The sequence below is a fragment of the Bubalus bubalis genome, chromosome 6 (genome assembly GCF_019923935.1).
Source record: "Bubalus bubalis isolate 160015118507 breed Murrah chromosome 6, NDDB_SH_1, whole genome shotgun sequence".
In the NCBI taxonomy this organism is placed as follows: domain Eukaryota; kingdom Metazoa; phylum Chordata; class Mammalia; order Artiodactyla; family Bovidae; genus Bubalus; species Bubalus bubalis.
In genome coordinates this window covers 51,195,327-51,219,518 of record NC_059162.1, presented here as the reverse complement: position 1 = coordinate 51,219,518, position 24,192 = coordinate 51,195,327, and the positions used below count along the sequence as shown (strand labels likewise).

General features: G+C 36.1%; 1 protein-coding gene across 20 annotated transcripts in view; it reads left to right on the top strand.

Annotated features, from left to right (window-relative positions):
* The window catches only part of RPAP2 (RNA polymerase II associated protein 2), a 126,985-nt gene that overhangs the window by 5,033 nt on the left and 97,760 nt on the right, over positions 1 to 24,192 (top strand). For 18 of the 20 annotated variants that reach the window (XM_044944693.2, XM_044944688.2, XM_006061340.4 and 15 more), the window contains exons 3-7: positions 1,065 to 1,179; positions 6,341 to 6,439; positions 6,647 to 6,712; positions 8,688 to 8,776; positions 23,066 to 23,101. In XM_044944693.2, coding sequence (XP_044800628.1) covers positions 1,065 to 1,179; positions 6,341 to 6,439; positions 6,647 to 6,712; positions 8,688 to 8,776; positions 23,066 to 23,101 — 405 coding nt within the window. Of the gene's footprint in view, positions 1 to 1,064; positions 1,180 to 6,340; positions 6,440 to 6,646; positions 6,713 to 8,687; positions 8,777 to 23,004; positions 23,102 to 24,192 lie in introns of all 20 variants that reach the window. The other 2 variants (XM_044944689.1, XM_044944694.1) reach the window with 2 other exon arrangements.

Below are 24,192 nucleotides of genomic sequence, written 5' to 3'. Positions count from 1 at the left end.
CCAATGAGTCCATTCTTCGCATCCTGTGGCCAAAGTATTGGAGCTTCAGCATCAGTCCTTGCAATGAAGATTCAGGACTGAGTACATTCTAGGTCCAGATATGAGAGCAGTCAAGGTCCAGGATGGCAGCAGAGTTGTTCTGGTGGGCCAGTAGAAACTAGTGTAGCAAACAAGTCACCAAGATAGTTGGTATCTTTGTTCCCATGGTACTGGTTCTCAACCCTGTTACACACTAGGTTTATCTGGAGCACTTTTAAGAGAACACCATTAATTAGAGCCCATCCTGAAAGATTAGCCTGCAATGGGACCTGAGCATGGTATCTTTTTTAAAAAAGGTCTCATCAGATGATCCTAAACTGCAGCTGGAATTGAGGACCACTGTCCTAGGACCATTTTTTGATCAGATAGCCTCTGCTTTTATATGTGTGGGGCCCGCAGAGGCTGACAGATCACTGGTGCCTCCTAGATTGTTGTTTTCCTGAACCATATAGTCATACCGGTATAGTTATTTAGTAAGACTTTACAACAAAATTAAGTAAATACTTCTTTGTGAATATGACTCTGTCCTGTTAAACCAGGCTGGCCATTTAGTTAACATTTGAGAATTAGCACAAAGAAATTTGTATTTAGAGAACAACCAAAATCATATTTTTCTTCTCCATTCCCTTCTGATTTCTAATGATTTCAAGGGAAAAGCCTCCATTTTTAGGTAAAAGCTCAGAGAAATGATAGAGAATGATAAATTATCATTTCAATAATGATAGAGACTTAACTGGCAAAAAAGATTTTCTCCCATTTTCTTTTCTGTAGGATACTCTAAATTCTTCCTTGTTCTCTGAGCCCTGGAAGTCAAATAATCCTGTTATGACAGATGTCAATAACAAGTAGCTTGTTTCCCTTTTGAAAAATACTGGATCAAAAGGAACAGCATTTAAAAATACACATTTAACCTTAATAGCAAAATAGTACATTGTTAGTGTTTAATTTTAAAATGTAGAAAATTGGCTATGCTAAAACTTAAGTAGAATAACTTAAATACCATTTTTTTTTTTTTTTACTTTTAGGAAAGCAGAAGTAGAAGCAGCTATGAGAAAGAAGATTGAGTTTGAGAGAAAAGCTTTACATATTGTGGAACAGCTTTTAGAAGAGAATATTTCAGAAGAATTCCTAAGGGAGTGTGTACGTATTGATAAATTATTACTTCTATATTATGTTGTTGTTTTGTTCAGTGGCTAAGTCAGTCATGTTGGAGTCTTTGCGACCCCATGTTCTACAGCACTCCAGGCTCCCCTATCCTTCACTATCTCCTGGAGTTTGCTCAAACTCATGTCCATTAAGTCGATGATACTGTCTAACCAACTCATCCTCTGCCCTCCTCTTTTTGTTTTGCCTTCCATCTTTCGTAGTGTCAGGGTCTGTTATAATGAATCGGCCCTTCACTTCAGGTGGACAAAGTATTAGAGCTTTAGCATCAGTCCTTCCAGTGAATACTCAGGGTTGATTTCCTTTAGGATTGACTGGTTCATCTCCTTGCAGTCCAAGGGACTCTAGGAGTCTTCTCCAGCACCAGAATTCGGAAGCATCAGTTCTATGGCACTCAACTTTCTTTATGGTCCAACTCTCACATCCATACATGACTACTGGAAAAACCATAGCTTTGACTATATATGGACCTTTGTTGGCATTGTGGTGTCTCTGCTTTTTAATAATGCTGTCTAGGTTTGTCGTAGCTTTTCTTCCAAGGAGCAAGCATCTGAATTTCATGGCTGCAGTCATCATCTTCAGTGATTTTAGAACCCAAGAAAATAAAATCTGCCACTATTGCCATTTTTCCCCCTATCTGTTTGCCATGAAGTGATGGGACCGGATGCCATTATCTTAGTTTTTTGAATGTTGAGTTTTAAACCAGCTTTTTCACTCTCCTCCCTCACCCTCATCAAGCGGCTCTTTAGTTCCTCTTTGCGTTCTGGCATTAGGGTGGTATCATCTGCATATCTGAGATTATTGACATTTCTCCCAGCAGTGTTGCTTCCAACTTGTGATTCATCCAGCCCGGCATTTTGCATGATGTGTTCTGCATATGTTAATTAAGCAGAGTGACAATATACAGCCTGAACATACTCCTTTCCCAGTTTTGAGCCAGTCCATTGGTTCCATGTTTGGTTCCAACTACTGCTTCTTGACCTGCATACACATGTTTCTCAGGAGGCAGGTAAGGTGGTCTGGTATTCCCATCTCTTGGGAGAATCTCTTGAAGAATTTTCCACAGTTTGTTGTGATCCACACAGTCAAAGGCTTTATTGTAGTCAATGCAGCAGAAGTAGATGTTTTTCTGGAATTCTCTTGCCTTTTCTGTGATCCAGTGTATGTTGGCAATTTGATCTCTGTTCCTCTGCCTTTTCTAAACCCAGCTTTTACATCTGGAAGTTATCACTTCATGTACTGTTGAAGCCTAGTTTGAAGGATTTTGAGTATTACCTTGCAAGGATGTGAAATAAGCACAATTGTATGTTAGTTTGAATATTCTTTGGCATTGCCGTTCTATGGGATTGGAATGAAAATTGACTTTTTCCAGTCCTGTGGCCACTGCTGAATTTTCCAAATTTGCTGACATATTGAGTGCAGCACTTTAACAGCATCATCTTTTAGGATTTGAAATAGCTGGAATTCCATCACTTCCACTTGCTTTGTTTGTAGTAATGCTTCCTAAGGCCCACTTCACTTCACACTCGAGGATGTCAGGCTCTAGGTGAGTGACCATACCATCGTGATTATCTGGATCATTAAGACCTTTTTTATATAGTTCTGTGTATTCTTGCCACCTCTTTTTAACCTTTTCCATTTCTATTAGGTCTTTGCTGTGTCTCTCCTTTATTGCGCTCATCTTTGCATGAAGTGTTCCCTTGGTATCTCCAATTTTCCTGAAGAGATCTCTAATCTTTCCCATTCCCATTCTCCTCTAATTCTTTGCATTGTTCATTTAAGAAAGCTTTCTTATTTGCTGTTCTCTGGAACTCTGCCTTCAGTTGGGTGTGTCTTTCCCTTTCTCCTTTGCCTTTTGCTTCACTTCTTTTCTCAGCTGTTTGTAAGGCCTCCTAAGACAACTGCTTTGCCTTCTTGGCATTTCTTTTTCTTTAGGAGGGTTTTGGTCACTGTCTTCTGTACAGTGTTACAAACCTCTGTCCATAGTTCTTCAGATACCCTTATCAGATCGAATCCGTTGAATCTATTTGTTACTTCCATTGTATAATCATAAGGGATTTGATTTAGGTCATACCTGAATGGCCAAGTGGTTTTCCCTGCTTTCTTCAGTTTAAGTCTGAATTTTGTAATAAGGAGTTCATGATCTGAGCCACAGTCAGCTCCCGGTCTTGTTTTTGCTGACTGTATAGGGCTTCTCCATCTTTGGCAGCAAAGAATATCATCAGTCTGATTTCAGTATTGACTATTTGGTGATGTCCACGTGTAGAGCCATCTCTTGTGTTTTGGAAGAGGATATTTGCTATGACCAGTGTGTTCTCTGGACAAAACTCTGTGAGCTTTTGCCCTGCTTCATTTTGTACTGCAGGGCCAAACTTGCTAGATATTTCAGGTATCTCTTGACTTCCTGCTTTTGCATTCCAATCCCCTATGATGAAAAGGACATAGTTTTTTGGTGTTAGTTTTAGAATGTCTTGTAGCTCTTTATAGAACATTCACCTTCAGTGTCAGTGGTTGGGGCATAGACTTGGATTACTGTGTTGTTGAATGATTTGTCTTGGAAACAAACCAAGATCATTCTCTCATTTTTGAGATTGCACCCAAGTACTACATTTCAGACTCTTTTGTTGACTATGAGGGCTACTCCATTTCTTCTAAGGGATTCTTGCCCACCATAGTAGACATAATGGTCATCTTAATTAAATTCACCCATTCCTGTCCATCATCACCTGTCCATGATTCCTAAGATGTCAGTGTTCACTCTTGCCATCTCCTGGTTGACCACATCTAATTTGCCTTGATTCATGGACCTAACATTCCAGGTTCCTATGCATTATTGTTCTGTACAGCATCAGACTATACACCACCAGACATATCCACAACTAGGAGGCATTTCCACCTCAGTCCACTCTCTTCATTCTTTCTGGAACTATTTCTCCAGTAACATTTGGACACCTACTGACCTTGGGGGCTCATCTTTCAGTGTCATACCTTTTTGCCTTTTCATACTGTTCATGGGGTTCTTAAGGCAAGAACTCTGAAGTGGTTTGCCACCAGCTTCCCTGGTGGCTCAGATGGTGAAGAAACTGTCTACAATGCAGGAGACCTCAGTTTGATCCCTGGGTAGGGAAGATCCCCTGAAGAAGGAAATGACTACGCACTCCAGTATATTTTCCTGGAGAATCCCATGGACAGAAGAGCCTATTGGGCTGCAGTTCATGGGGTTGCAAAGAATCAGACATGACTGAGAGACTAACACTTCCATAGTATAAAGTCTTTAAATTGGTATAACATGAAACTTCCTTGCATTATTGAAATCTTTGAATTTGTTGTCAGTCACACGCTATATAATTTGTGCATTTAAAGATAACCATTACTATTATGCATTCTTTGTTTTATAATGACTTTAAAATGTACTTGAGAGAGGTAACGTGCATGTTTTATCCCTTAATAGTAGTTCTTTTAACCAGTCTGCTAATCTCACTTGATTTTCATTGCTTTGCACTGCTGATTGCCATGTCCTTTTTTCATAGGCTGTATGTTGTCCTGTTTTAGTAATAGAAAATCATTATTTCTGTTAATGTAACTTCATTCATTTTGATATTTTAAAAACATGAGATACAGACCCCGTATGGTTTAATCAACACATAATGAGAATTTTCATTTGCATTAAAAATTTTTTTTGTTTTCATTAATGGCTTTATTGCATTAAAAACTTGAAATGTGTGTTATATCCTCATAATCCTTATGAGAAAAAAGAAGTGGAAAATTAAAGCTAGAGATTTTATTGTAGAAATAATTCTTGGTGTGGCTCAGAGATTTTCCTAAACAAGAGGAATATAAATATGACAATATTTAAATTGATACGGGTAACTGCATCAGAATCTCCATACTCGATGACTCTAAAGACAAACCAGAAATGCTGCTTTGTCTCAAGAACTGAGGTTTGTTTGTTTGTTGTTTTTTTATTGAAGTTCCATTAGTTTACAATGTAATGTTAGTTTCTGGTATACAGCCAAGTGTTCAGTTATACTTGTGTGTGTGTGCACATGCATGCTTAGTCACTCAATCATCTCGGACTCTGCTGTGGTTCTCTGTGCTGTACAGTAGGGCCTTGTTTATTTTTTATATTTTATATATGTGTATATCATTTATATCTGTAATTAGCACCCTTTCTAACCACCCACTGCCACTCTTCCTATCATTACTGCTTTCCCCAATTCCATACTCCATTCCGCTAAGCTGTTGCCTAACTCATGGAGAACACAGCAGACACCTGGATTTTTTTCTCTACTGCACTCCCTTGCTCACCCTGTCACTTAGCTTACTTAGCCTCGCCTTTACTCCTCATCAGAAGAGGGGATGTTCTTCTTTGCCTTGACCCATCCTTCCTCCTATTTGCTCAACTTCATCTTCTTCCTCCTCTTCTGAGACCTTTCTTCATCACTCTCTCTCTTGCCTTTAAACATTCCCCTCTAGCCTACTGACATAGCCAACCCATCATTCTGGGTGGTAGATCTGAGATTATTTGAACAAGAAAATGTCAAAGAAAAATATTTGGTGTTAGCTTATAACTGTCACCTCACTGTTGTGTTTTTTCAGAAGATGGAAGATTTTGCACAAAAATTTGTTCAGGAGTCACAATGACACCTTTAATATACTTTGTTTATAAGCCTGTGCTTTCAGAAATAGGTAAAATTGTATATAATTCTATTTTGTTTATTTTTGAGTAACACTTTTAAAAATAAAAAATATACTATTAATACTTTCCTTTGGTATAGCAATCAGAATAGCATCACCTCTTCCTCTTGCCTCAGAATTATTTCATGAATTGTATAATCTACAAAGATGTATAGTTTACTATGGCAGAAATTTTGGGGGTTTTATGGGTTTGTGTTTTTTAAATAATAACTTACATTTCCTAAGTACTTAGAATGTGTCTAGAAGCACTTTTCTAAGTGCTTTTCCTTTATTTTCTCCTCTGATTCTATCAAATCTATGAGATCAGTACATCAAACCTATGAGATTGGTACTTTTACGATCCCTGTGTTTTCATATAAGATCAATGAGGCCTAAAGAGCTGATAAATAAACTTTTTGAATAATCTGGTCAAGTAAGTGCCCCTCTCATTTCGTTGCAGGGGAAATTCATCACACCTGCTCACTATAGTGATGTTGTGGATGAGCGTTCTATTATCAAACTCTGTGGCTATCCTTTATGTCAGAACAAGCTAGGAATTGTAAGTAACTTTTTTTTCTTGAACATGTAGACTTTTAACTTTCGTGTTTACCAAAATACCATGTAAAAAGAACAATAAATAAAACCGAGGTCATGAACTAATGATGTGGGTTAGCCAAAGATACAATATGTAGATGACTTGATGTTAACCATAAAGTTCATGTTTATTACTTGAATTCTAGCATACGCTATACTTTCTTTTCTTTAGGTACCAAAACAGAAATATAAAATTTCCACCAAAACTAATAAAGTCTATGATATTACTGAAAGAAAGGTAAGTTTAAAGATTATTATCACTGTGGGAGTTAATATTTAATATTATACTAAATGGAATTCTGAAAATATCTGTTTAAAATCTTGCCTTTTAGAAAAAGACTATGTTAAAAGTTTTTCATTTATAAATATTTATAGCATTCAAAAATTTTTTTGCTTACACTTTAGTTAGTATGTGAACATTTAAAAATTGCATATTGGCATGAATTCAGGTGAGTAAATCATAGAACAGAATAGAGAGCCAGAAACAGACTTATACTACTTATGTGGACACTGAACATAAGACATCAGGAGTATTTTAGATCAGTGGAGAAAGGATGGGTTTTTTAATAAATTATATAAGCCAAATTATCCATACAGAAAAAATGATAGCTATTAGAGTGTGTATACAAAGATCAATTTTAGGTAGATTAAGAACCTAAATGTAAAAAAATACGTTTTTAGAACTTGGAGAGAATTTATTAAATAAGATAGAAAATTATAGACCATAGAGGAAAAACTGATAAATTTTTCTACATTAAAATAGACAACATTGCTCATTAGAAGTTTCTAAAACAAGAGTGAAAAGATAAGCTACAAATCAGGAGTTACATTTCTCACACATAACTGACCACAGATTCATACTTCTGGTCAAATAAATATTGATACAACCTTTCTCAGAAACTGTTTGGCAAAATCAAATTTGTTAAAGTCAAATTTACACATTCTTTGAGACCATTCTGTTCTTTGGTATAAACTCTTTCTTATTTAACCTGTGTACACAAGTACATATGTGTATGAATGTTCCTCGTGCTTAGTTGCTCAGACATGTCCGACTCTTTTGCGACCTCACGGACTGTAGCCTGCTGCTTGGTTGCTCAGATGTGTATGACTCTCTTGTGACCCGTGGACTGTAACCTGCCAGGCTCCTCTGTCCATGGGGTTTTCCAGGCAAGAATACTGGGGTGGGTTGCCATTCATCCTCCAGGGGATCTTCCTGACCCATGGATGGAACCTGGGTCTCCTGCATTGCAGGCAGATTCTTGACCATCAGAACTACCAGGGAAGCCCATGAATGTTCCTAGTAGGATAAACAAAATATGGTGCATATTCAGTACATAAAATAGAATGTTATTTAGCCTTCAGAAGGAAAGAAATTCTGACACAGCTACAACTGAATGAAGACATTGTTCTAAGTGAGATAAGCCAGTACAAAAGGAAAAATAGTCTATGATTCTACTTATGTAACATAATTGAGAGTAGTCAAATTTATGGAGACAGAAAGTAGAATGGTTTTTGTCACAGGAGGTGGAAATGGGGAGTTACAGTTTAATCGGTGTGAAGTCTCAGGTTTGTAAGATGAAAAGATTTCTGGAGATGGATGATGGTAATAGTTGCAAAATAGTAAGAAGGTACTTAAAGCCACTGAACTGAACACTTAAAAATGTGTAAGGTGATGAATTTTGTGTATCATCTCACAATTTTTTTGATGTAAAAATTGTAATTAAAAAAGGTTCCTGTAACATGGTAATGATAACAAAAAATAGCAACTCATTGTCCTTAAATGGTAACTAAAAGGTAGTAATACTTAGGCAATGAAATGTAATACACAGTGTAAATGCATACGCTATAGCTACATAAATGACCCTGGAAAACATGATGTGGAACAGAATACAAGAATACATAATATTATTCCATTTAGACAAAGTTCAAAAATAGGCAAAACCAAATGTCAGTAGCAAGACTGAAAGAAAGCAAAGGAATGAGTAATAGAATTTATGATCGTGGTTATCTCTGGGGAATGTGGAAAGCAATGCGATTGGGGAGGGACACAGAAAAGCCTTCAAGGGTACTAAATCTTATTTCTTGAGTGGTCAATTCTTGGATTTTTTTTTTTTCTGTGAACTACATATTTATGTTTTATATTCTCTTCTGTATATAAATTGTATTTCAAATAAGAACAAAATAAGTTGCTGGTTTTAAAATGTTCTTTTCAGTGTTTTTGCAGCAATTTTTGTTATAAAGCATCTAAGTTTTTTGAAGCACAAATTCCTAAAAGTCCAGTGTGGGTTCGCGAGGAAGAAAGGTAATTTAAATCATTATGTATATATTTGTTCATATATTTCTTTATAGTTTTTGAGATATGTAAAGAGTAGGTTAGTTTTCTTTGGAATGCATTTATTATACACATTTTCATTGTGGGGAAATGGTTATATTTCAAGCAGAACTTTTAAGGATTTTACACTTAAAATCAGAAAGTACATACAGATGTTACTTGTTTTCTGTTTTAGCTTTAAGAACAAAATGAACTTTGCTTCCTGCTCTGATGGTTATTTCTATTAATCCTAATAATATAATAATCCTGGGATGAGAATTTTAAATTCCAGAAGGTATAGGATCTTAGATCCAACTGAACTTATTTGTTAGGAAGCTGTATGTGCATGCCATGTGCTAAGTCGCTTCAGTTGTGTCTAACTCATTGTAACTCCATGATTGTAGCCTAACAGGCTCCTCCATCCATGGGATTTTCCAGGCAAGAATTTTAGAGTGGGTTGCCATGCCCTCCTCCAGGGGATCTCCCCAACCCAGGGATCAAACCCATGTCTCTGTCTGCTGCATTGGTAGAAGTGTTCTTTACCACTCGTGCCACCTAGAGAACTGTATCTTGCTGTTCTGAGTCATGTCCGACTCTTAGCAGTGCCATGGACTGCTTCCCTGTCCTTCACTCTCAACGCCCATTGAGTGGGTGATGCTCTCCAACCATCTCGTCTTCTGCCACTCTCTTCTCCTTTTGCCTTCAGTCTTTCCCAGCATCAGGGTCTTTTACAACAAGTTGGCTCTTCAAATGAGGTGGCCAAAGTATTGGAGCTTCAGCATCAGTCTTTCCAATGAATTTTCAGGGTTGATTTCCTTTAGAATTGACTGGTTTAATCTCCTTTGCACTCCAAGGGACTCTTGAGTCTTCTTCAGCACCACAGTTCAAAAGTCCAATTCTTTGGCACTCAGCCTTCTTTATGGTCCAACTCTCATATCTGTACATGACTACGGGAAAAACAATAGCTTTGACTAGACAGACCTTTGTTGGCAAAGTGGTGTCTCTGCTTTTTAATATGCTGTCTAGGTTGGTCATAGCTTTTCTTCCAAGGAGCGAGCGTCTTTTAATTTCACGGCTGCAGTCACCATCTGCAGTGATTTTGGAGCTCAAGAAAATAAAATCTGCCAGTGCTTCCACTTTTTCCCCATCTTTTTGCCTTGAAGTGATGGGACTGGATGCCATGATCTTTGTTTTTTGAACGCTGAGTTTTCAGCCAGCTTTTTCACTCTCCACTTTCATCCCCATCAAGAGGCTTTTTAGTTCCTCTACACTTTTTACCATTAGAATCGTGTCATCTCTGTATCTGAGGTTGTTGATATATCTCCTGTCAGTCTTGATTCCAGCTTGTGATTCATCCATCCTGGCATTTTGCATGATGTACTCTGCATATAAATTAAATTAAGCAGAGTGAGAATATACAGCCTAGTCGTACCCCTTTCCCAGTTTGGAACCAGTCAGTTATTCCATGTAAGGTTCTAACCATTGCTTCTTGACCCACATACAGGTTTCTAAAGTAAGGTGGTTTGGTATTTCCATCTCTGAAAGAATTTTCCAATTTGTTGTGATCCATACAGTCAAAGGCTTTAGCATAGTCAGTGAATCAGAAGTAGATGTTTTTCTGGAATTGCCTTGCTTTCTCTGTCATCCAAAGGATCTTGGTAATTTGATTTCTGGTTCCTCTGCCTTTTCTAAACGCAGCATGTACGTCTGAAAGTTCTCAGCTCACCACTGCTGAAGCCTAGCTTGAAGGATTTTGAGCATAACCGTGTTAGCATGCAAAATGAGCAAAATTGTATGGTATTTTGAACATTCTTTGGCATTACCCTTTTTTGGGATTGGAGTGAAAACTGACCTTTTCCAGTCGTGTGGCCATTGCTGAGTTTTCCAAATTTGCTGACGTACTGAGTGTAGCACTTTGACAGCATCATCTTTTAGGATTTAAAATAGCTCAGCTGGAATTCTATCACCTCCACTAGCCTTGTTTGCAGTAATGGTTTCTAAGACCCACTTGACTTCAGACTCTAGGTGAGTGACCACTTCATTGTGGTTTTGAGGTCATTAAGATCTTTTTTGTGTAGTCATTCTGTACATTCTTGCCACCTCTTCTTAATCTCTTCTGCTTCTGTTAGGTCCTTACCATTTCTGTCCTTTACATGCCCATCCTTAGGTGAAATGTTCCCTTAGTATCTCTAATTTTCTTGAAGAGATCTCTAGTCTTTCCCATTCTATTTTTTTTTTTCCCTCTACTTCTTTGCACTGTTCATTTAAGAAGGCTTTCTTATCTCTAGAATTCTGCATTCAGTTGGTTATTTCTTTCCCTTTCTCCTTTGCTTTTTGCTTCTCTTCTTTCCTCAGCTATGTGTAATGCCATTCAGACAGCCACTTTGCCTTCTTGTATTTCTTTTTCTTTGGGATGGTTTTGGTCACTGCCTCCTGTACAGTGTTATGAACCTCTGTACATAGTTCTTAACTATGTACTAAGGTTAAAAAGTTCTAATTTATTTAATTAGAACTAATTTATTTAGTTTAATAATTTACTTATTTCTAATTTTGTTTTCTAATTTAATTTATTAAATAATTTATTAATTTATTTAATCTTTATTAAAAGTCAGTACAATATTTTATAAATTTAAAAAAGCCAATTTAAAGAGTCATTTTTAGCAAAAAAGTTTATAGACACTCATGGGTTGTTGCCTTTTGAGAAATGTTTGAACATTTATAACATTTTAGTAGTTGCTGAATTTGAAAGAGAATTCATTACTGAAGGAAAGTTGCCATAATGTTAAAGAGGAAACAAAAATTATTGTTATGTATCTATACAAAGGCTTAAATTAATGAGATAATGTCTCAAGTAATTCATGTTTGATAGAGAATATTATAACACAAAGCAGTGTTATTTGAGGTAAAATAAGATATATGCTAAATAATCTTACTGGATACTCAAGTAACAGCACTGCTATATGTTCACCTGGCATCAGTTGTACTGGCGACAGTAGCTTTGTTTGCAGACGCCTTTGCCTGCTGAGCCAATTCTATGTGGTTTAGAATATGTTGAATATACCACAGTGTGGCCTTTGTTAATTGAATTAAACATTATAGAGACTAAATTGCTCATCATTTCTCTGCCAGCCTGACTTTCTTATTTGGAGATAAAAGATTGTAGCATTGTCCAAAGTTTCTGGAAAGTTATAAGCACCTTTTTAACTATCATTTTTTCTCTTAATAATTCTTCCTAAATTTCTTTCACGAGAGCTGCCATTGCCTCCTCAGTTCTAATGACAGCAACATACTACATTTCTCAGTGTTCAAACTGATGTTTACTTGAGTTCTTAGCTTTGCTCCCAGAGATCTTTTTTCTACTCTTGAACTTAGCGCTGTCCTTTAGTCCATCCACATATCTGCTTCAAAACCGTTTATCAAAGCACCTTTCCTGTCATCTGTTTTCTTCAAATATAGTTATTGGTACTTCCTTTAACTAATTTAAAAACATTCCTTCCTCTAACCTTTTCCCAAAATCTTACCATCCTATCTTCAGAATGCCTAGTTTTTTCCCAAAATATGAAGCTCTGTCAATTTATATTTATGGTTCTTGAAATTCTACTTTATATACCCTTCCCCACCTCACTAAAATGAAAGATAAAAATGCCCTTGGTTTTTTGAAACTTACCAACTTAATTTACATTTAAAGCGTGTAGGGACTTTCCTGGTTGTCCAGCCCTCTGCGCTTCCATTGCAGGGGGGTGCAGGTTCCATCCCTGGTCTGGGAGCTAAGAACCTGCATGCTGTACAGTGCAGCCAAAAAATAAAAGTAGGTAGGTAGGTAGGTAGGGTAGTGTACTCTTACTACCCAGCAGGATGCATGTGTCTGCTTGTGCACACACATGTGTGAAAGCGTTTAAATCTCATTGGGATGGCAAAACAAATACACCTGAGTGAAACAAATTTGACTTATTGTAATGGGCACCTGTAATGTAAGTTAGTGAGGTTAAAACACCGCATAATGAAAAACTAAGCAGAGATGAGAAACTTACAGAAGTAGGATGTACTCAAGAGCTGAGGAGCCACTGAACATTTTTGAATAGAATTTAGTCTGGCATTGGTATGCAAGATGAATTAAAGGATCACAATGAAAGAACTGAAAGGATCCTTAGAGATAATTTAATCCAACTTCATTATCACACAAGATCAGAAAGAATAAGTGTATTTCTTAAGCTGGTTATAGATTCTGAACAAAGCTAGGATTCTTTCTTGATTGGAAGTAACCAGTGAGCAATTTATAAATATACAATTATCACATTGTACATAGTGTAACTATAGCCCTTATTTATGCATAATAGTTGTCCGTATACCATGTCAGTATTTTTCATAACTGGATGCATCAGTGTTACCTTAATTTCTAAATTCTTAGAGGCAAACATTATGTCAATTTATTTAATCCACTAGAGGTCACTGTTTTTTCACAAAAAATGTTTGGTATTTTTATGTGTGCTAATGATCAGAATTCTGGAATTCAATATTTTCTTTAAAAGCTTGTCTAGATATTGTACTTATAAGCTTTACAGAAATGTATTTTAAAGAAAGTCTGTTCACATAGCTTTACAGAAATGTATTTTAAAGAAAGTCTGTTCACATAGCTTTACAGAAATGTATTTTAAAGAAAGTCTGTTCACATAGGTATGAATGTTACACCCCATAGTATATCTTTTAAAGGCAAAAAATGGCTTTAAAAAAAAATGCCAACATTTAGTATTTAATGCAGAGATATTTTTATTAGTTTTGAATGAGTTGTAATAAATAAGCTGCTGCTGCTGCTAAGTCGCTTCAGTCGTGTCCGACTCTGTGCGACCCCATAGAGGGCTGTATCACCATAATTGCAAGTTATAATTTTATTACTATTAATTGCTATTTTCATTATAATTAAAAAATAATAAATTTGAAAATCTACTCAAAGAATTAGATATTTTATTGTAATGACTTCCAAAATCTTTTTTTAATTGAAATATAGTTGACATACAGTATTATATATTAGTCTCAGGTATATTAGTGGTGATTTGATAATTACATATATTATAGAATGATTACCATGATAAGTCCAGTAACCATCTGTTCCCATACAAAGTTATTACAGTATTATTGACCATATTCCTTATGCTGTACTTTACATCTCCATGGCTTATTTCTTTTAAAATTGGAGGTTTGTACCTCCCTTCACCTATTTCATCGACACACACACCCGTCTCCCTTCTGGCAACCCCTTGTTTGTTCTCTGTATTCATGAACAATTTCCAGAATTTTTTACCATTTTACCTTATCCAACACATACATAGAACTGAACAAAAAGTTTTATGAAATAATGTTTATCCTCACTATATGGAAAGCCTCTGTTATTTTCTACTCTGTTGCTTTTTTTGAAATGCTGGTAGCAACCTCCTTAACTGGTTGGTCCTGATCTGCAGAGCACTGTTTTGTTGAATCCAGCTTAGGATTTTAGTATTGTTTTACTCTAGGAAAGTCTTATCAGCACTGAATCTCATTTTCCTCATTTGTAAAGTAGAAACTTGCATTTAACCTTAGTTCCCTTTCATTTTAATGTTTTAACAGTTCTAAGTCAGTCACTGCTGCTATAGTTGAAAGTTTTCTGGGTAAGAAATGTCTCATTTATAAAAATGATGAAAATTAAAAATATCAGCATAAGCCTAGGGAAATTTATACTACCTTTTAGGGAAGTCTGTCTCATTTAAGAGTTTAGAATAAAAGTTACTGACTTTAGTTAGAATTCTTTAGTCTTGTAGAAGGCTGATAAAGGACTGAATTAAAGTTTTTATATTATGAATACAAACCAAGAATATTTTATAGTATGTCTCAAACAACTTGAAATCTACATATTCAGAGACACCATGATCTTACCATTTGTCAGTAGAATGTTAAATTTGACTCAGTTTGGTTTTTCTTACATTGTTATGAAAAGTAATATTAATCTATCCACCAGATTCTAAAATACTAAAGCCTATATTATCTCCTAAAATTTATCAAATATTACTTTGTGCCATAATAAACTCACTTCCTCCTTAGTAAAAATGTATAAAGCAGCTTAGGAAAAATTTAGACAAATTCATGAATTCTAGCTCCATATTTCCATTGAGGCTTTGGAGTCAGAAAGGGTCTTAGAGGGTTTGTGTTCCCTTGTTTTCCTTATTAAGGTAAAACTATCTGGAGTGTGTCTTTAATGTCGTGGACAGCAGCAGTGCTTTACACAGAGAGGCTCCTGATGCCCTGTCAGAGACAAAACATTGACCTAGATGGCCTGGGTATGACACAGTGTGAGGCTTCTCATGTTGTGAGTTAGAAAATTCTCATACACTTGGTGGCCAGAACCAGACCACATACAGTTTTGTTCGTAAGACAGCATGCTCCTTCAGGTAGTAGTACTATATAGTTACATTTATAAATCCTGTGGTTAACTGGAGGCTCTGACAAGTCTTTGAAGAAGGGAATCTTCTAAAATTGTAATTAAAAAATAAGGAGTTAAAGCTAAGGAGGAAGGACAAATGTTTAGAATCAAAGTTTGATTTAAAAGATGAAATTGGGGTAAATGGTTAATGCTGACAGAGCTGAAAGCGCCATCATGTGGCCCAGCGTAGGGGGTTTTCACACATGTTTCTTGGCAATAAACACAGTATAATCTCAGAGGTGCGGAAGCCAAAAACCTCTGCAGAACAACTTCTATAACCTCTTCCTGAACAGTCACCTCTGTTGCTTGGTAGACAGAATAAAAACTTTCTGAAACAGCTTTTAACATATTTGAAAAATTCCCACCACAGGAGGGAATTGCAGTCTGCTTCTTCTGTTGGTTTATTTATAATACAAATATTCTAAGTGATATATACAAACACACATCAAGGTCTTTTGGTGTGCTTTTTCTAGTTTTAGACTTACTTTGGTAAAGTTACAGTTAATCATCTGATTTATAATTTAGTGAAAATAATATGTTTATGGAGAACCAGCTTAAAAGTATTCTTTAACATGGTTATTTATTTTTAAAGTTGAAATTATCTCGATTAAATGTCTCAGGACAACATGAAGGGAATGGAAGGTACCTAGATTGAAGAGAAATGGTATTTTTAACAAAAAGCTTTTGAATTTCATCTAAAACAGATAGAAAAGAAAGTAATGTGACTTGGTGCCTTGTTTCTAAAACAGCTCATAGGAAAAACAAACCGAAGTTTTATATGGAATCTTTTGTTCAATACCTCATTAAACTCAATTTTAGTTTATTTTAGTGTCAGGTACCTCTCTACCTTTTATATATTGGAAATCAGAGTATTAAGTTCATTCCTAAAGCATCTAGAAACAATGTTCAACATAGTTTTCTTTACATGAAGTCAGAAAACTGAAATAACAGAGAGGAAAATAATGAACTATATTGAATTCCTGTGGGAGGGGTTATGTAAAGATGGTTTCATCACAACTTTGGGGGTTCCTTTTTCTGGCTTTAATTAGAGGCAACATGTTAGAACTTAGACTTTGAAAGACCTAAAGTCAAATCTTACTGCTTGAGACATGTAGTGATCTTGGGAACCCCCTTAAGGATCACTTTACCCCTCCGAGCTTCAGTTTCCTCATCTATAAAAGTAAAGGTGCAAGTTATGTGAGGATCAAATAATATAATATATGGACCCACGTAGCAGAAAGTGTGGGAGAATGAAAAAGTCCTGGAGATGGGTGGTGATGGTTGTGCAATAATGTAAATGTGCTTGATACCACTGGACTGTTGCTAAAAACAGGTTAAATGGTCAGTTTTATGTTATATATATATATATTTTTTAACCACAATTTTTTAAAACATTTACCGCATAAAAAGCACTCAGTATATGCTAATTTCCTCATTCATTAGAGATTGAATTTTCTTTTAATTCTTAGTGTTTTTCTCAAAAAATATCAAGTTGCAATTCTGGAGATGTCTCATAGGACTACTTAAATTATCTTCATGATTTAGAATAATGTGTACATTTGTATTACCCTTGATTCAGCCATACTTGGACCTTATTCTTATTTGGAACTATTCTGCCTCCAAGATCTTGAAATAAGAGCTTCCCGTCTCTGACCACAACCTCTCTCTCATCTACAGCTGTCACTCCTGAGTGTGCTTTGTGACCTCATTTTGACCTCCTGTCTCTACCTTAGCTCTATTCTTCTAGGGTGGCAGACCCTCATTTAATTTGTTTTCTTGAGCTCCATGGTAAGCGGTTGTAATATCATCCTCTCAAACAACCCCAGATTCTTTCTCCCTTAGCCTTCAACCATGTCCACCTTCCCAAAATTCAGTCATCCTTTTTTTTTCCCCCCTGTTCCTCAAGATTATTGGGTAAAGGTCTCAAATAAGACCATTAGCACTTTAGATAAGCTGTCTCATTTCAATCCTCACACCATACTAGGGAAGTATTGGTACCCATTTTATGGATGGTGAAACTGAGGCTTTAGCGACTCAAGAACACTTGGCTCATATATATAGATTTGGGATTTAAATCCAGATGTATCTGGCACCAAAGCCTACACTCCTGTGGCCGTGTTCCAGTTGATTCTGTCTAGTCTCAACAGTGTGCTCACATGTTTATTCTTTCTTAATGACTATGATACATTCAGACCTTTTCTCTCCTTAAATGTTGAAGCCCCACACCCCCAACTCCTAGTATATATAACTTAACACTTAAGTGAAATGACTGAGGACATCCACTAGAATCTCCATTATTTTCTTCATATACTATATCATTTCTCTGCCTCCTCATTGCTAGTATAGTACCTTGTATGTTACCGATTCTATTCTCCTCTCACCAAGGCCTTGCTTTATGATTTATTCCTATTTTCTTCCTCTTTCAAACCCTTCCTTTTATTCTAATTCTTCTTCCTCTACTCTAAAAAGGAAAAAAAAATCTGAAAATTATTCTTTAGATTTAGCAGCCCTATGGTAATTTGTGATCTTAGCAAGAGTCATTTTAGTAAAATAATGCATACATACAGATGTCAGGAGGTAGAGGGCTGAGGACTGAATAGGAGATAATGGAATTGGAAGTGATGAGTGTAGACTTCTTTAAAGAAGTCTGTCAGTGAAAGGGGAGAGAGTTGTATGGCTCAAGGACAGAGTTGTTTTCTATGTGTGTGTATATGTGTGTTAGTTTTTTTTAAGAAATAGGCTAGGTTTAACCTTGGTAACTTACCAAAAGAGAAAAAAGGGAGAGGTTTGTGGAAGTTCAAAAGGGAGGAGATGTATGTATACCTCTGGCTGATTCATGTTGAGGTTTGACAGAAAACAACAAAACTCTGTAAACCAATTATCCTTGAATTAAAAATTTTTTTAAAAATTTAAAAAGAAATTAACAACCGATCCAGAAATAAAAAGTGGAAAGGGAAAAAAAAACCTCCCTGTAAAATCCATAGGATTCACCTCAAACGCCCTTACGTATAAACTTTATTGTTCTTTAGAGGCACAGCTGAATCTGAAGCTTGTCATCATTGGCTCAGCAGGAAGTTTTTCTTTCTTCTCTTAATTTCCTGTAGCAACTCATATCTCTCTCACGGTATTTATTACATATTCTGTTGAATTATACGATGCAAGAGTGTAGTTCTTGTGAGCCATGCTGGCTGGGTTTGATACCTGGGTTTACCACTTACTAGCTGTGTGACTTTCTGCACGCTGCTTAGTCTTTCAGTATTCAGTCTTTTTATCTGTAACGTGGGATGATAGTAGTAGCCACATCATTCTCATGAGGATGCTGCTGCTAAGTCGCTTCAGTCGTGTCCGACTCTGTGCGACCCCATGGACGGCAGCCCACCAGGCTCCCCCGTCCCTGGGATTGTCCAGGCAAGAACACTGGAGTGGGTTGCCATTTCCTTCTCCAATGCAGGAAAGTGAAAAGTGAAAGTGAAGTCGCTCAGTTGTGTCTGACTCTGCGACCCCATGGACTGCAGCCTACCAGGCTCCTGCGTCCATGGGATTTTCCAGGCAAGAGTACTGGAGTGGGTTGCCATTGCCTTCTCCTCTCATGAGGATGGTTACTTGTAAATCTCTTAGAATGTGCATTTTCCTCCTACTAAATTGTAATGTCCTTAAAAATAGGAACTTATTCTTTGTATTATTTAACATACCCAGAATAGTCCACATGTATAATATTTCAGAATTTTATTTTTGGAGGAATTTGTTGAATGATGGAATATACCCTGTATTTACAGGTTAGCCATTTAGTTAGAATAAGAATCTAGTTGAGAATCACTGTCTATACACATTTTTTTTCCCTACACTGATACTCAGATCCCGGTGTAGTAACAAATGCCAGACAGCTGCATGGTACTGGACCTTGATAATTTTAGCCTAGAAGACTCGGTCGAGGATGTGGGATAGGAAGAGTGAGAAAACTACAAATGGAAGTGGGAGGAAGTAGTCAACAGGCAATAAAACACTCTGTTGTAGACGTTAGCATATTATTTAGTATGCTAAAAAAGCTCTTAATGGGAGTTATAAATATCCACTGAAGTAGTCAAGACTTGTCACCATCCAAGCAGTGTCATTTGTTTTCTTTGAGTAACACCAAACCAAGGTAACTCCTGTGACTAGAGTTTTCATGAGTGGGAAGAAGCAGGGTAAACAGGATAATTTGGATGATTGCAGAAGGACACGCCTTGATTGGCTGAAGGACTAAGGAAAGGAAAAAACAGATTAAATTTTTATTCTCAGGGAACTCTCTGATTATTGCCTTATTTTGTCTTCTGAATTTTTTATTATTGGTCTTGGGGGAATTTCTGAACTGTAGGGGAATCTCTAGAACAGGAATGTATGCTGATGGGTGGTTCTTAGATGTTTAATGGGAAAGAATGCCTTAATCAGCTAGCAGTGCCTCCCATAACTAAGGAGAGGATTGCCAATGAATCCATCCCCTGCAGTGCCTTGTATGCTAAACAAAAGATGAATGGATTATCTAGGCAATAGGTATATGATTGATGCTGTGATGTTTAATTATATAGAAAAATACTTGCAACTCTGATGTTTTTGATTGGCAGCCTTTAAATGTCATAACTGAAATGACTTCTGGTTCCATATATCCATTTAGTTTCGCTTTTTAAAACAGAAATTCTTGGCACTATTACCTTAATTGCAGCCCTATTTTTCCTTTTAAATGGAGTTTATGTTCAGTGACTTAGTTTCTCTTTAGTGCACATCTGTTTCCTTGTATGTACTCTTTTTTTTTTTTCCTATTAAGCAATTTTAGAGTCACAGCAAAATGGAGAGGAAGACACAGAGATTTTCCCATAAAGCCCCTGCCCACACACATGCCTAACTTCCCCTACTATCAGTATCCCCCATCAAAGTGAGCATACATAGATGAGCCTACATTGACACATCATTATCACCCACACCCATGGTTTACACTAGGGCTCACTCTTGGTATTGAACCATTTGGGGTTTGGACAGATGTATAATAACTTGAAGGTACCGTTACACTATCATACAGAGTAGTTCTATAGCCCTAAAAATCCTTTGTGTTCTACCTGTTCATCTCCTACTCTCAAACTTCTATAACCCCTTATCTTTTTACCGTCCCAGTGGTTATACCTTTTCCAGAATGTCATATAGTTGGAGTCCTATATAGTATGTAGCCTTTTCAAACTGGATTCTGTCACTTAACACATTTAATTTTTTCCCTGTTTTTTCATAATTTGATGGCTCTTTTCTTCTTAGCACTGAATAAAATTTCATTGTCTGAATTTACTATAGAATTTATCCATTTACCTACTGAAGAATGTCCTGGTTGCTTCCAAGTTTTGACATATGAATAGAGCTACTGTAAGCATAGCATACAGGTTTTTGTGTAGACATAAGTTTTCAACTCCTTTGGATAAATACCACGGTGTATGATTTTGGATTGTGTGGTAAAGAGTATGTTTAGTTTCTGTAAGATGTCTCCAAGATGTCTTCCAAAGTGACTGTACCATTTTGCATTCCCACCAGCAATGAATGAGTTTCTTTTTCTTCACATCCTTACCAGTATTTGATAGTGTTAGTGCTCTGTCTGGATTTTGGCTATACTAATAGGTGTTCAGTAATATCTCATTATTTTATTTGCACTTCTGATGTCACACGAGGTAGGGCGTCTTTTCATATGCTTGTGTGCCATCTGTATATCTTCTTTGGGGAGCTCTTTGGTGCATGTCTTAGTCTGTTCAGGCTGGTACAACAAAAGGGCATGGACTGGGTAGCTTATAAACAAGAAGAATTTCTTCTCACAGCTATAGAGATTTTAAATCTGAGATCAGGGTGCCAGTGTGATTGGGTGAGGGCCTCTTCTGGGTTGAAGACTTGTGGTTTTGTCCTCATGTGGTAGGATGGAGAGGGATTTCTTTGGCCTCACTTATAAAGACACTAATCCCATTGGAGAAAGATTTTCCCCTGTGACCTAATCACTTCCAAAGGGCTCACCTCCTGATACTGTCACACTGAGTTAGGATTTAACATATGAATTTGGTGATGAGGGGACACAAACATTCAGACCTTTTGATCTTATTGATGGTCTGAATTTTGGTTATTCTTAAAGATGTATAGTGATGTCTCTTTGTTTTGTTTGTTTTTCCATTATTTTTTAAATTTGCATTTCCCTGATGAACTGTGGTGTAGAACATCTTTTCATATACTTATTTATCATCTGTTTATCTTCTTTGGTGAGGTATCTGTTAAGGTCTTGGGCCCATGTTTTAATTGAGTTTGTTTTCTTGTTGAGTTTTAAGTGTGCTTTGATATTTTGGATAACAGTCTTTTATTAAATTTGTGTTTTGCAAATGTTTTCTCCTAGTCTGTGTCTTATATTTTTATTCTCTTGACAGTATTTTTCACAGAACAGAAACTTTTAATAAAAAGTCTGACTCATCAATTCTTTTTTCATGGATCATGCCTTTGGTGTGTATCTAGAAAGTCATCTAGGTTTTCTCCTGTGTAATCTTCTAGGAGTTTTACAGTTTTGCATCTTACGTTTAGGTCTGTAATCCATTTTGAGTTAATTTTTGTGAAGAGTATTAGGTCTCTGTCTAGAATAATTTTTTTGCATGTGGAACATCATTTTTTGAAACAACTATATTTTCTCCATTGTGTTATCTTTACTCCTTTGTTAAAAATCAATTGACTGTATCCATGTGGGATGCTTCTGGCCTCTCTGTTTTTTTCCACTGATCTTTTTTGTCTCTTCTTTCACCAGTGCCACACTGCCCTGTCTTGATTACTGTAGCTTTATAGTAAGTCTTGGAGTCAGGAAGTGTCATTCTCCAACTTTGTTCTTCTTCAGTATTGTGTTAGCTATTCTGGGTCTTTGCCTCTCCATAAAAACTTCAGGATCAGTTTGTCGATATCCATAAAATAATTTGCTGGGATTTTGACTGGGGTTGCATTGAATCTGTAGATCAAGTTGAGAAGAACTGACTCCTTGACAATACTGAATCTGTTGGTAAATATGTAGAATGCTGATCCATTTATTTACTTCTTCTTTGAATATGTAGTTTTTAGAATGTACTTTTTCTGAGTACTTCTGTAGTATTTTACAGAGTTTTCATGTTCTCTTGAACTCATTTGCTGTTGTATTTGTTCCTTTTGTACTTGGCTTTGTAAGAACTTTTTCCTCCTGTTTTTGATATCCTTGATGCCTAGCTAAATGTGATTTTGATATTACAAGGCAAAACTTTCCTAGAGTTAAACCACCTGACCTACATACCTCACAACAATGGTGCAGTACAACTGCTTTATCAATTAAGGCAAAAAGTCTTACTGACCATATAAACAAAATACAGGAGAATTATAATAATCTCTGCCCTCAACAAGCTTGTAGTCTAGTTAAGAAACTAGACTTAAACATATGAAAAGCAAGACACTTAAGATAAAATTTCTGTATTAGGTCATAGAAGAGTACATGATTAATGTGTATTAACTGTCAAGACAATGACGACTAAAATTTAGAGAAGGGAGAGATTTACTTTAGCAGGTTAGTCAGGGAAACTCTTGGGCTTGTGGAACTTAGTCCAGAAATATGAGAAAATTTTGGACAAAAAAGATTAATCCAGATTTCTTGTGGATGAGTTTTACAATATGTTGTCATTTAATTTTTTTTCTTAAAAATTTTTATATGAACTGTTTCCTTTTTGTTATATTTTCTGTCCAAAGTGGTTATAATGAACCACCTTCAAAGTGGTTATAATGAACCACATATCAGGTGCTTTCAATTTTTTATTCCTGTGTTCTTGTCACAGACATCCTGATTTTCAGCTGCTACAGGACGGACAAAGGTATGGTTGAATCAGTATCACTTACCTTCTGTATATTCATGTTAATAGAAACATTAAGAGTAAACCAGGTGATATGAACTCTTGGACTTCCTGTGCTGGTGCATTATGTAAGTGCCCATTCTAGCCCACACAAAGAAATATTTGCCTTGTACAGCTTTTTTTCTTTTGTGATGGTAAGATGATGTGTTTGATCTGTATGATTTACTGTACAGCTGTTCCTACCAAGGAAGTCTAATTGAACCTGTTGAAATACGACACAAATACAGCTCCCATCTGAAATACTGTGCTTCTTTGTCAACCAAATTGTGCCAATTACATTTGTTGAAAGGTTTTTATAGCCTTATTTTGTAGAGTTTCAAACATTAATGTATCAGCTATTTAATTATTTGAAAGAGTGTTTAAAGCATTAATAGAAATTCCAAGTTGTATTTTTTCCTAAACTTTCCTAGTGACATTGCTTGCCCAGCCACGATCTTCTCTCAAAACATACCCTTTTATCTTCCAGAGTAAATTTTCCTGGTTATTAATCACTACCTTAGTTATATGGAATTGAGCACAAGCTAGATACTCTTTAATTGATATAAATCTTCAATTTATGGGTTTGAAATAGTATAGAAGAATGTAATTACCTTACAATTCCGAGAGAAAGTGTACATGAAAATTCAGTTATTCTAAGTTTTTTGAAATTGTACTTCAGTTACAGTAGACCATGACTGTCTAGGCTAAATTCTAACTTTAAAAATGTTACCTGATACTGAATAAACTTACTATCTTTTTTTCTCCATTTCTATCCAGAACCTTGTTTTCAACTCTGCTTTTATTCTTCTTTTATACTTTCCCCAAGCATGCTTTTTTGTTGCTGAATTACTTTATTTCACTTTAAAAACCTTTTTAAAAATTGCAATAGCCAGTTTTTGGAGAGCAGTTTACAGAAAAATTGTGTGAAAAGTAGAGATTTCCTATATACCCTTTCACGACTCTCCCAGTACTTCTTGACCCAGAATCCTTCCCATCCTGACCTTTTAAAGTTCTCATTTGTGCATTTGCTTAAGGGTAATTGATCTCCTCCCCTCATCTTTCTTATTTGTATA